The 13,327-nt window shown below is 38.8% G+C and overlaps 1 protein-coding gene across 1 annotated transcript in view; it reads right to left on the reverse strand.

Annotated features, from left to right (window-relative positions):
* Positions 1–7,326, reverse strand: part of FYTTD1 (forty-two-three domain containing 1) — a 31,503-nt gene extending 24,177 nt beyond the window's left edge. Inside the window, exons 1-2 of the mRNA XM_069556524.1 lie at positions 7,014–7,326; positions 2,516–2,644 (exon numbers count right to left, since the gene is read on the reverse strand). Of these exons, the coding sequence (XP_069412625.1) occupies positions 2,516–2,644; positions 7,014–7,119 (235 nt within the window). The 5' untranslated portion in view covers positions 7,120–7,326. The remainder of the gene's footprint in view (positions 1–2,515; positions 2,645–7,013) is intronic.
* Between the last annotated feature and the right edge of the window lie 6,001 nt (positions 7,327–13,327).

Raw genomic sequence — 13,327 nt, forward strand, 5'->3', positions numbered from 1 at the left:
CTGAGGACCCCAAAGGGCTTTTCTTTTCATGAGTTTATGTTTACTGATACTTAGCATACTATAAGGGTGGTATGCTGTTGGCTCAGCGGTAAAGAATCCGCCTGCCAATGCAAGAGATGAGGGCTCAATCTGTGGGTCTGGAAGATAGCCTGGAAAAGGAAATTGCAAACAGCTCTAGTATTCTAGCCTGGGAACTCCCATAGACAGAGGAGCTTGGTGGGATACAGTCCATGGAGTTGCAAAACTCTTAGGGACTAAAAATAACAACAAGCCATACTACAAATGAAAACATTTAATAACGATGCAATTTTAAAGTTCACTAAATGTAGGGCAAAAAACATTTTTTAATGAAAAACAACTATTATTTTCCTAAACAAAAATATTTCATAAGAAGAGAAGCACTGATTTGCATTTCTGCACATCTTTTTACTGTGTGGCTTAATAGGAAATTTTCTGTTTCTGCATCCAATCTGTTTGATCACATGCTGTGTAGATTTTGGAAAAGTCCACTGTACATTCATGAGAGAATAAGACTGAAAACAATTACTGTCTTACTATTATTATAGAAATAACTTTGACTGTTTACACCCCTTGAGTCCTGGGGATTCCCTAGGATCTCTGGACAACACTTTGATAATCGCTGTTGTATAGTATTCCATCCCTGAAGAACATTTAGGTAGGTTGTACAAATAAGCATTGAGTGACTAAATTACATTTCAGGAATAGAATTGTGAAAACTTTATTCTCTTATGTGTTCAGTCATCAAAAATAAATGATTATTTGGTAAGGGCTCTCTGCTTATTCTGTTACCTCAACCTAACATTCTCACTGACATTACAATGTGGAAATCTGAACTTATCCAAACCAATTAGAGCTTAAGAAAATCCCATCTCTCTCTGAACATTCAGTGACAGGAGCAGCTGTTCTATTTTAGGCCCTGTCACATGGAAGTGGAGAACATACAAGCACAAATTCAATCTTAAAAGATCCTAAGGCATTTGCAGATCTTTAGCTCAACGCTGAGATCATAAACTCTGTAAAAGGAAAGCTTTTCTGATCCTTCATGAAGGAGATCCTATTTCACCTTATTGATTAAATTACCACCGATTATCTTAGCACAAAATGCCTATCTAAAATCCTATAGTACTATCAGAATTTCTCTTATGATATTTCTCAACTCAAGTGTTTTTCCTTATCTGTCACCAGAAGTTCCTTGAAGTAAAGGACTGTGTCTTTACAAACCCAAACAAGCTGGTCAGTTCAGAGTATTTATCAGGTATTTAACAAATGATTAACATAAACAAATGTATTTCTGGCTTCTATGAACTCTAAAATTATTTTAATATAAATCATACTTAATTATGGTATGTTGAGTAACATTTATAAAGAAACCTCAAAATATAAATCACTGGAATTAAATATTAATTTTCTATAGCTAAATACCTGTCACAAGATTTATTCTCTTGAGTCCAGCTATCCAAGAAAATTATTAGGGAAGAATAAATTTTTCTGTACAGTCTAATTTTAGTTACAGGTATATGTTGAGCTTATGTTGGCATATCAGTTGTTAAACGTAGGATTAATTATGTTCAATCTATTGGAGATTACTTGTTGTTGTTTTTTTAACATATAGGACAAAAATCAACTTAGGAATTAGTTTATCAAACTTTTTGCACATGTGTAAAAAAGATCTTGAGTTTTAAAAATCTGAACAAATGTTTATTCTAAAATGCTGATGTAATTGCTAACAAAGTTAATGAGTCACATATAATTAATAGTATTCCCTTACTGCCTTAAGTCCATTTTGGAACAAGATGTTATAAATAAATAAGCTTCTAGATTACTAAAAATAACTGTATATGTAGAGTTCCAAAATAACAGACCACATCTAAAGCATTCAATTCTGTTTTACCTTTGGAGAATTTAACAAATCTTAAAGATCCTGCATAAGATAAGTAACCTAGAAATAATTTTCTGTGCAAAACAGCAGTCTCCATGTATTTAAAAGGTTTTCATATAAGAAAGGTAATTTGTTTCCTATAACTATAGAATTAACAGGAAGGCATGATTTAATTCAAATTAAGAGAATTTTCTAGTAAACAGTGTGTCTCCAATAATGGAATAAGTTATCTTGTGAGGTGGTATGTTCTCCCACTGAATGTATTTAAGCTAGAGTTAAACAGTCATCCATCAGACAGACTAACATCTAACCGCAAAGGAGACTAAGACTTTATGGTATGGAAGATCCTTTACAAATCTTTATCCCTAAAAATAACAAAGACTTTATATACCGAGGTTACTTTAAAATGACTTAATGTTTTTAGGACACACGGTTAATCACCTATTTAAGGAAACCTGAATTGCTACCAGATTGTAAGATTAAACAAAACCCTGAGAGAAGGAAAAACATAAATCACTGATATATTCCCTCCATGTTTTAAATACGTATCAAAGATAGTATACTATGAACCCATAAATAATTGGCATTTTATTAAAGCTTACTTGCAAAACTTACCAGAATTTTGTTGAATACCCCATCTTACTCTCATCCTGAATTGCCTGGCACCACTTTGCTGAAGTCTTCTATTTAATCTTGGGAAATTCTGCTTCTTTCCTTCCTTTCGATTCAATTTGATGATATCATCTGTGATAGACAAAATGTGATGATTATCTTCATTTTAAATTAATGACTCAATTACTCAGTCTCATTTTCTAGTTGACAGATTTCCTATGTCCCTAACTTCTTTTCTACCTTGGAAGCACTTCCTTAAAAGGATAATAATGCTAAGAATATAAAAGCTCAAATCAGCCAATATATTTGGAGCAGTGAAGAAAAGTTTCATAGGAAAAGCTGAAGTCAAAAGACCAAAACAGAGCTAGTAATTAATGAAAATTTCTATTTTTCATAGTATTTCTTTTCCTAATATATGTAAATAAGCAAAACCTGTTTACAAAAATTATCTGTATTTATCTTCTATAAACACAGAAGTCTCCAGTTTTAAAGATGACCACCTTTCAATAAAACCATTGGCAATCAAATAATAAATCATTCATAAACTAAATTTCTAAGTTCATCTCAAGTTAGCAAATCTTTACTGAGTATAAGTTATGGTACGATGAATATATGTGGCAGGCTGTGCCACAATAGAAACAAAAGTAAAACATGACTACTCTCAATAAATTTAAAACTAGTGAAGGAAACCGGCATATAAATAATGAACACAAAAGACCCATAAGTAAACAAGTACCATAATAAAGGTACAGTACAAAAAGAAAACACTACTGGTTCTCTGCTTGTTTAGCACAGCAATTCAGGGTTACCTTATTTTTCTTTCTACATAGTTCTCTCTTTTTTTTTTGGTCATGCCAAGGGGCACATGGGATTATGGGATTTAATTCCTGGACCAGGGATGGAAACCGTGCCCCAAGTGTAAGCTTGGAGTCCTAACCACTGAACCTCTAGGGAATTCCCTCTGCACTGTTCTAAGTCTCATTATCTCCAAAAACACTTTCAAACTGTCCCAAGGTAATTCACAAACAACACACTGCTCTAATATCACAAAAGAACAATGTGAAGATCAGGAAACTAAATGTACTCCAGATCCTATTTACATATGTTAAAAGGAGATTATTAGCAGACAAAAAATACACATTTAAAAATATTCAAACAATTTCTCTGAAGTTCCAACTCCAATTCTGAATTGAAACTACAGCAAATAAATCAAATAAACTGAACACTGTCAACACTTCTAAATAAAATTAATGACACTAACAAACCTCAGTTATTTTTTTCCAAATTGCTCTAAATACAAATAATTTAACAACTGTATCAATATAACCATAGTCTTTTCTAAAGTCAAAGAAAGATATATAGGGATCTTTTCTCATATAGCACTACTCTATTTCACCCATCTTTCACATTTAAGACTTTAAATTACATTCAAACAGTCATATAAAATAATTCAAATCTCTTCAAGAAGAGATAAATCTTTCAGGTACAAAAAAATTCATCAAAGTTAAAGGCACTCAAAAACAGTTTTTATAAAATACAAAGATTTCACAAATCTCAGAGGCATGAACATGTTAAATTCTCAGTAAGCAGAAAGAAAATATAGTTAGAAAGCCACTACTTTCGAAGCACTACGTTCCTTTAACAAGGTGCTATTTATTCTTCACCAAAAGTCCGAAATCTCAGTCATGAGAGTTATTCCCCCTCCAAAATTAATTTGGTCTGGGAACCATAAAACAAGAAACGGTAAAGCATAAATCTGCCTAACTAGGTTGATTTTAAAATAGGGCATTATAGAGTATAAACTAAAAATTAAAAGTAGCAAAGCATGTCAAATATAAAATTGTTTTATATTTAAGCATTTTATTATCTAAATCCTCAAGTTAAATGGAGCTACAATGACACAGAAGAGTCTTCCAATCTAAAGAAGAAAATGGCTTTCTCCTAATCAAGGAGAGATAGTAACTGAGTACTAATAAGATGGTTCTTAAAGCATGTATTCATTCAATCCTCACAATAATTCCATGAAGTAACTATTTTAATCTCCATTTTCAAATTAAGAAACTGAGTCACAATGAGGTCAGCTATTGATAACCTTGGTAGATAATTCTATATGAATAGTCACATAAACCTGACAGACCTACAGTTAGAAATAAAACAAAAAATTAAATTCTAAAACCTATGAAAGCCTGATAAAATGGGATATTCATTTTATCAGGGATAAAGTGGGATATTCACAAAACATAATAATTACTTAAAATATGTCTCTTCCTCACATCTACATGAAATTCACTTAAAAAAAAAAGGCACCTGACAGAATGCTGTATGTTCTTAAGGGAAAAGAGAGACCAAGTTTTAGTTTAGCTATCCATTGCACTTCATCTCTACCTTCAAAGAGAATTATCCCTCAGTTTTCTTCACTTGAACACCCCAATTACCAAAAGAAAATGCATACAAAAAAAATTAGAAACTTAAGAAATGTACTGGTTATGAAAACACACGTTTAACACTTTCTACATCTACAGCATGGTGCTCTGAAATACTGATTCCATCATTAACTTGATGTACAACTTGGGCAAGTTACTTAATTTCTCTATGCCTCAGGTTTTGTAAAACGGAAATAACAATGGCTTATACAGTGTGTGTGTTTGTAAATATGGTGCTTACGGTGTACCAGGTACTGTTCTGAGCAGTTTATCCATGCCTATTGACTGTTTTAACACTTACAGCAACATTCTGAGGGGGGCCTCAGCTTTTCACAGATGAGGCACTAAGAAGCAATTTGCCCAAGATCAAATGGTTAATAAGCAGCAGAGACAGGATTTGAACTGAGACAGTTTGGGATTCCAGATTCCATGCTCTTTATCAAGCAGTTATATACCTTATAGGGTTATCACTGGGATAATTTAACACATATAAAAACGCTTAGTCCTGTGCCTTGCAGGCAGTAAGCACTCAATAAATATTTACTATACTTTTTCTTGGCCTTAGTTCAAAAGATGCCTCGTGTCTTTAGAGGTCACTGCTGACTAGCAATAAGGCAAGACTAAGATTTTCTGATGATCTGCTTAATTTATGTCTTGGGTTCTAACTTATGGCAACAACAGAAAGCAAGAGTTCTTGACTTAATGACTAAAAATCTTGCAAAAAAAAAGAAACATAACAAAAATGAAAAATATCGTCCTTGAAAAAGTTACATTTCTGTATGCCCTGTGCTGTGCTTATTAGTCAGTTGCTCAGTAGTGTCCAACTCTTTGCGACCCCATGGACAGTATCCCGCCAAGCTCCTCTGTCCGTGAGGATTTTCCAGGCAAGATCACTGGAGTGGGTTGCCATGCCCTCCTCCAGGGGAATCTTCCCAACCCAGGGATCAAACCCAGGAAGCCCAATGATACTAAAGTGGGTAGCCTATCCCTTCTCCAGGGGATCTTCCCGACCTAGGAATGGAACTGGGGTTTCCTGCATTGCAGGTGGATTCTTTATCAGCTGAGGTACCAGGGAAGCCCCTCTGTATGTCCCAGAACTTTTTAAATATCGGAAAAAATTGTAGGCCTCAGGCAGAGCTAACCATATCTAATGTCATAACCTAAATCCCGATAAAAACAGTATTACTTTTAAACCAACCAAGCCAAACAGACTAGTGCCTCCGTGGTGATAGGTCTGAATTTTTAACTTAATCGCCCATCTTCCTGCTTTTTACCTAGTTGTCACCAAACCACTCCAACTCTTCTAGGTCCTATGCTTTACTTGTCTTCCCATCAATCCACATAAACCATCCTTGCTTTTCGCTCCGTTTTGTTCTAATTTGCTAACTTGAAGGACTCTGGATGAGGAGAAAGTGCTTTTCTGGGCACCGCCTAATACATCACCATTCCATGAAGTCCTTTCTAAGTATCTTTTCTGTCAAGCGCCCCGCGGTGGCCTTGCCGTCTGCTGCCCGTCAGAAATGGCCAACTCTAGGGGCTTCTTGACGCTTCTCTGCGACGCCAGGCACAGGCCCAAGCGCGCAAAACGTCCAACTAGCCCTTCTCTGGAACCACGGGTTTAACCGAACCAGCCCGGCTCTCGAAGAGCTTTCCTTAGAAAGGTTGGCTCCGTCCGATCCGTGCCCTAGCTCCCTCGATAACGCCCACACCGAACACGCCTGCGGTGAAACGCGCGGAGTTTTCCTCACAAAGAGCCAGGGTCACCCGCGAGTGGTGGCGCCCTTCTGAGAGGAAAGAGGGTCCGCACTCCTAGATCTCCCCAAAGTCCCGACCCAAAGCGCCCTCCGCCCCCTCAGACACAGTCCGGCCGAGGGGATCCCCGAGGCCCCCCGACTTGACCCCGACACCTGCGCGCTCTCCCTCGCCCCCAGGTCGCCACCGGCCCTCCCTTGGTTCCGCCCACCCGCAAGAAAACTCCAGCGACAGCTGCACCCAACCGCCCCTTCCCCCACAAACCACGGTAGTTGGTTCCACCCACATCTCCTCCCACTCCAACTCGGTCCGACCCGGCTCCTCACCCAAAGACATATCAATTTTGTCCAGGTTTTCATTGCTGCGGGCTTTCGGCTGCGCAGGCGGCGGGGTTGCGGTGGCTCCCATTAACCGGGTACTAAACCGGTTCATGGCTGGAGACGTCGAGCAGGAACAGTCAGACGAGAAGGCCAAAGGCTGAGGCCTGCCACCTCCCACTCACGCACGCAGACTATCCGCACCGCGAGAGCGCGCACGCGTGCTGACGGAGTCCGCGCCCCTCAGAGCGCGTCTGACGGCGGGGGAGGTGGGGACCATAGAGACGAGCGGCCTGCGAGAGTGGCCCCACCCCCTTTCAGGGACTGAGTCCTAGCGCCCCTTGCTGGACAGGGGAAAACATTGCACCCGCCGCTCTGGCTGCTAGTGAGAGCCGCCGTTTTAGCAGTTCGCCTTTCTGGCGGAATTATGCTGGACCGTGAACACCTCAGAATCACATGCCTTAAATGAGATCATGTTCCTCCGTGCCCTTCGAGTCCCCTCTGCTACAGAAAGGCCCCCTAAGGTTTGGTATATACGAACCTTTCACAGCCCACTGCAATGCAGCCTCAGAGGCAGGGCCGACGCTGCGAGCGTGGATTGCAGAACTGCGCCTCGGCTCCCCTCTCCCTGGTCAGCTCCTCCACCTGCAGCATGCGGAATCTCCACGTCTGGACGCAAAGCAAAGCCCGCACTGATAATCCTTGCGTCACCGTACTAATAAAAGTAAATGCTAACGTTCCCCGTCTCTGTACCACTTCTCAGCCGGCACACTCAAAACATTTTGCACGGTACTAGCTACCTTAAAACCTCACCTTCCCTTGGAAGAGGGGTAAGTACCTCTGCTTATTTGGCTGCATTTTTCTCTAATTCACTTGCGTTGGAAATTGATAGGGGGATTCGATTTCTTTCTGATCATCCCTATGGGAAAACTTCTTAATATTTGATGAACTTCTGCATAAGAACTTTTTTTTCCTATTTACAAAACGTGATATTCCCTCTCTTCTTACCTCCTTCTCCTCCTCCAAAGTAACTGAGCTTGTGTGGAAGCATTTGTTATATCATCCTCATAGCAGCTTAAACTATGTAACGCATTTGCATGTAAGAAAAAAATCAGGGACAGGTATTCTGTTCATTTAGAAATCTCTGCCACCTTCCCCCTCTGCACTTCCTAAAATTTCTCTTTGCATAGAAACCACCGAGCGATCTAAAGTGTCTCAAACCCACAATAGCCTGTACTTATTTTTTTCCCAAGACAAAAAATAAAACCATAAGAGTAGAGTGAGTCAGGTGGAAGGCACACCTATGAAGGGATACAAGAAACTTAAATGGTGGAGGAGGGTTTGGACTCAAAAAGATCTGAGAACAATATTCAGCATGTCAAGGAGAATAACATGTATGCTCCTAGCACAATGTGCTTGATTTTACTACTGTTCTACTCTGCAGCTACCACCTCTTTCCCAACTACTAAGAACTAGGCAACTGTATTGTAGAGAAGTACAAGAGAGACCTAGGTTTTATTGAATGTTTTCACTCACTTCAGTCATTCACCTTGTGAACTTGGGAGAGTGTCTGGGCTTCATAATCATCTTCAAAACAAGAAGTAGTTATACTTAATATATGTTAATCTTTATTATCTCTAAGACTCCTTACAGTTCTAAAATATTCTAAACACAAAACATTTTTCTACATACTATCCTTCTCTCACTAGAAATAACTTCTGCAATCACTACTTACTGGTAGGAGCAAACTACAGGGAGAAACACTGGATTGAGTTCTTAATTTTATGGAAGGAAATTAATGTATTTAGAGTATGGATACATTTTGTATTTCAGGCAATACAGGACAGATAATAAAAATCCCAAATGTGCAAAATTCTTCCCATACCAAGTTATAAAGATTCCCTTTTATCCTGGTCTTCTCCACCAAACTGAAGCCCCATACCAAATCTCTTTAGTTCTGAAAGGGAACATGCTCTGGGGTTTCATGAAGCAATTCTAGCTGTTGTGTTTCTCCAAGGGCTGAGGGTTTCAGAGTCTCAGAGCATTTAACCTGATTCCAAAAGGAAAAACAAGGAAACAAGAGGCATTGAAGTTAAGGGTAGATCAGCCACACACAAAGCCATACAAAACAAAAGAGCAACCTGAGACATACACAGCAACAGTGAAGAGGAAGAAAAGCCAAGAAATCAAAACCGGTGCATGTCCAAGAAGATGACCAGCCAGTTATAGGGCTGGAGATAAAAGGTCAACCCTGCAATTTGCTGGAGCACAAGAGGCAAATGTTCATTTAATCATATATTCATTGAGCAGTGGCATTATAATAGGCCCTGAGGGTAAAATGCTGAGCAAGATAGATGTTGTCCCTATCTTCATGTAGCTTGCAAAGAAAAAAACATTTTCTGAGCATGTGCTGGACACTGAGCAGAGAACGTTTGTCTTTAGTTCAGCAGTTAAGTCTTCAGACCTAAGTCAAAATAAACAGAATTCAAGCAGCTGCCCCTTTTGGAGGCTTAATTTCATACAGTGTAGATAAGACAATGTCTAGGATTGCCAGACAAAATACATAACCAGTTAAATCTGATTTTCAGGTAAACAATGAATAATTATTTAGTATAAGTTTTGTCCCAGGTTTCAGATAAACAGCAACTTTTTTAAACCACAGAATATTGCAGTAATATTTAGGATATATTTATACTAAACAATTATTTGTTGTTTATCTGAAATTAAAATTTAACAAGGAGTATTATGTTTTTATTTGCTAATCTGGCAACCTTAACACCACCATACCTATTAACATGTGCTAGCTCTCTTTTCACAATGTGCATAGAGATCTATATTCTCTTCAAAGGCAAGCACAACTCATATATTTAACTCAGTTTTATTAGTTTGATATATATTTTAAGTCCCCTCCTTTTTTCAGCTTTATTGAGGTATAACTGACAGACAATAAAAGACATATTTAAAGTGTTCAGTTTGTAGACGTGTGAAATATATACCTGTGAAAATACCACCATAATCAGGATAATAAATTTATGTATCATCTCCCACAGATTTCCTGTGCTCCTTTGTAATCCCTCCCCTCAACCTCTACCTAAGCAACCACTGATATGTTTTCTGTTACTAAAGATTAATTTGCATTTTTGGAATTGTATATAAGTGGAATCACACAGTATAAACTCTTTTTTATATCTGGATTGTTCACTTGGCATAATTGTTTCCAATCTGTATGCTTTTTATTATCTTTCTTGCATTATTACACTGACTGGGGACTCTAGTACCATGTTAAATAACAATGGAGAAAGTGGACATCTTTGACTCGTTCCCAACACCAAGGGGAAAGCATTCAGTCTTTCACCATTAAGTATGATGTTAGATTTTTGTTGTTGTTGATGCCCTTTATCAGGTTGAGGAAGTTCCCTTCTACTCCTGGTTTTCTGAGAGTTTTAGTTATGAGTGAATGGTGAATTTTATCTAGTGCTTTTTCTGCATCTGAGATGACCAAATGGTTTTTCTTTCTAAGTTTATTAATATGATAAATTATATTGGCTGCTTTTCAAATGTTAAACCACCCTTGCATTTCTAGGATAAAGCTACATAGTCATGGTGTATTATCCTTTTTTTTAAAAAAAAATCTTTATTTGGCTGCACTGAGTCTTCAGTGCTGCATGCGGGCTTTCTCTAGTTGCTGCAAGTGGAGGCTACTCTTAGTGGCGGGGCACTGGCTTCTCATTGTGGCGGCTTCTCTTCTTGTGGAACACAGGCTCTAGGTGTGGGGCTCAATAGTTGTGGTGCTTGGCGTTAGTCCCTCCATAGCACATGGGATCTCAGACCAGAGATTGAACCTATGTCCCCTGCCTTGGCAGGCAGCTTCTTAACCACTGGACTACCAGGAAAGTGAAAGTGAAGTTGCTCAGTTGTGTCTGACTCTTTTCAACTCCATGAATTGTAGCCTACCAAGATCCTCCATACATGGGATTTTCCAGGCAAGAATACTGGAATGGGTTGCCATTTCCTTCTCCAGAGGATCTTCCCTACCTAGGGAATCGAATCCGGGTTTCCTGCATTGCAGGCAGATGCTTTACCGTCTGAGCCACGACTTCACATCAGGGAAGTCCCTGTATTATCCTTTTTGTATATTGTTAGGTTTAGTTTGCTAATATTTTTCAAGGATATTGTTTCTTTTTTCATGAGTGATATTGATCTGTTTCCTTTTCTTGTAATGTCTTTGATTTTGGCATCCGCTCTTGCTTTTCAGAAGAGTATTTTTAGGATTCATGCTGCTGCTGCTGCTAAGTCGGTTCAGTTGTGTCTGACTCTGTGCGACCCCGTAGACGGCAGCCCACCAGGCTCCTCTGTCCCTGGGATTCTCCAGGCAAGGATACTGGAGTGGGTTGCCATTTCCTTCTCCAATGCATGCATGCATGGTAAGTCACTTCAGTTGTGTCTGACTCTGTGCGACCCTATGGACAGCAGCCTTCCAGGCTCCTCTGTCCACAAGATTCTCCAGGCAAGAATACTGGAGTGGGTTGCCATTTCCTTCTCTTTAGAAGTCATATGTTGATGTAATTTGTATTATACTGGAATAAGGGAACTATTAATAGATATAGTTTGTATTCTATGTAGATATAGTATGTATTAAGTATGTATCAGTTAGGTATGACTATTATTATTATACCTAACTCCTTGGGGCTTCCCAGGTGGTGCTAGTGGTAAAGAACCTGCCTGCCAATGCAGGAGACACAGGAGACATGGATTTGATCCCTGGGTCAGGAAGATCCCCTGGAGGAGGGCATGGCAACCACTCCAGTATTTTGCCTAGAGAATCCTATGGACAGAGGAGCCTGACAAGAGTCAGACATAGTGAAGCAACTTAGCGTGCACACAACTCCCTTAAGCTCTTATATGTACAGTATGGTTTTCCTTCTCTTTTCTGCTGCGGTACCTTTTCTTTGCCACCTTGGCACAGCTTCCTTTTTCTCTTTTGTATTGCCCTTTTCTTTTGTTCTAAGTGTTTCTAGCTGTTCTAGTCTTCTGCCTTTTAATCTCAGGATTCATTCATTCATTTATTCAGAATTTGAGTCCCTACTCTGGGCAAGACACTCTGCTACACAGTACAGTGTTACAGTCGAGAACATGACAGGCAGGATAGCAGGCGTGGCTGGAGAAATTACTAGTCTCCAGTTCCCTGGTCATCGGTTTTCTCTGACTAGGTAACCTGCTTGGATAGATAGGGGAACTTGAAGGGGAATTCTTCCTGCACGCAGGGGTTGGAGCTCTAGCCTTCTCCTTATTAGGCCTTGTCTTCTCCGGGCAGGACAGGGGTTCTTTTTTTTTTTTTTAATTTTAAAATCTTTAATTCTTACATGCATTCCCAAACATGAACCCCCCTCCCACCTCCCTCCCCACAACATCTCTCTGGGTCATCCCCATGCACCAGCCCCAAGCATGCTGCACCCTGTGTCAGACATAGACAGGACAGGGGTTCTTTCAACCAAAGATTCTAGGTCAGTTCACTGAATGACTAATTGTGGAACTTTCTAAAGCTACACAAATTTACATAAATCACACAATTCCCCCCTAGTTACTTACAGATTGTTTATTTTAAAAAATATTTCTTCTCAATAGATAAATTGGTAGTCTAAGAAAGCTCTGGATAGCCAGGACTCTAGGCTTCGCATGCTGCTGGACAATCTCAGTAAGCTGCAAACAACATGACTCTATAGAATGTATATCTAAGGGTATTCTTTTATAAAATCATGCCAAAATGATCAAATTCAGGAAATTTAACATTGATGCAATTCTATTCTCTGACTATAGTCTATATTCTAAATTTTGCCAATCATCCCAATAAATAATTATCCTTTATAACAAGAATAATTCTATCTTCTATCTCCTTCCATCAGAAAAAGTTTGTCAGCCTTTCTTAGTCTTTTATGATATTTACGTTTTTGAAGGTTGAGGGCAATCAGTGCAAAGATTTTCCTTCAGTTTCATTTTCTTATTGCCACCATATGATTAGATTTGGTTATTCACTTTTGTAAGAAATACTATTAATACATAAATGATGTTGGGTCCTTCTCAGTACTTAACATCAGGAGACATGATGTTATTTTATCTTATTGGTGATCTTTGGTTACTTGGTTAAGGTGATATCTGTCACATTTCTTCATTGTGAAGATACTTTTTTTCCCCTATATACAATGAATAAGTAATCTTTGAGGAGATGGTTTGAGACTGTGTAAATAGTCTGTTTCAGAAAAATTTTACTAACAGCTTTAGCATCCATCGATGATTCTTGCCTGAATCAATTATTATGATGGTGG

Source organism: Ovis canadensis, chromosome 1, assembly GCF_042477335.2.
Source record: "Ovis canadensis isolate MfBH-ARS-UI-01 breed Bighorn chromosome 1, ARS-UI_OviCan_v2, whole genome shotgun sequence".
Lineage (NCBI taxonomy): Eukaryota > Metazoa > Chordata > Mammalia > Artiodactyla > Bovidae > Ovis > Ovis canadensis.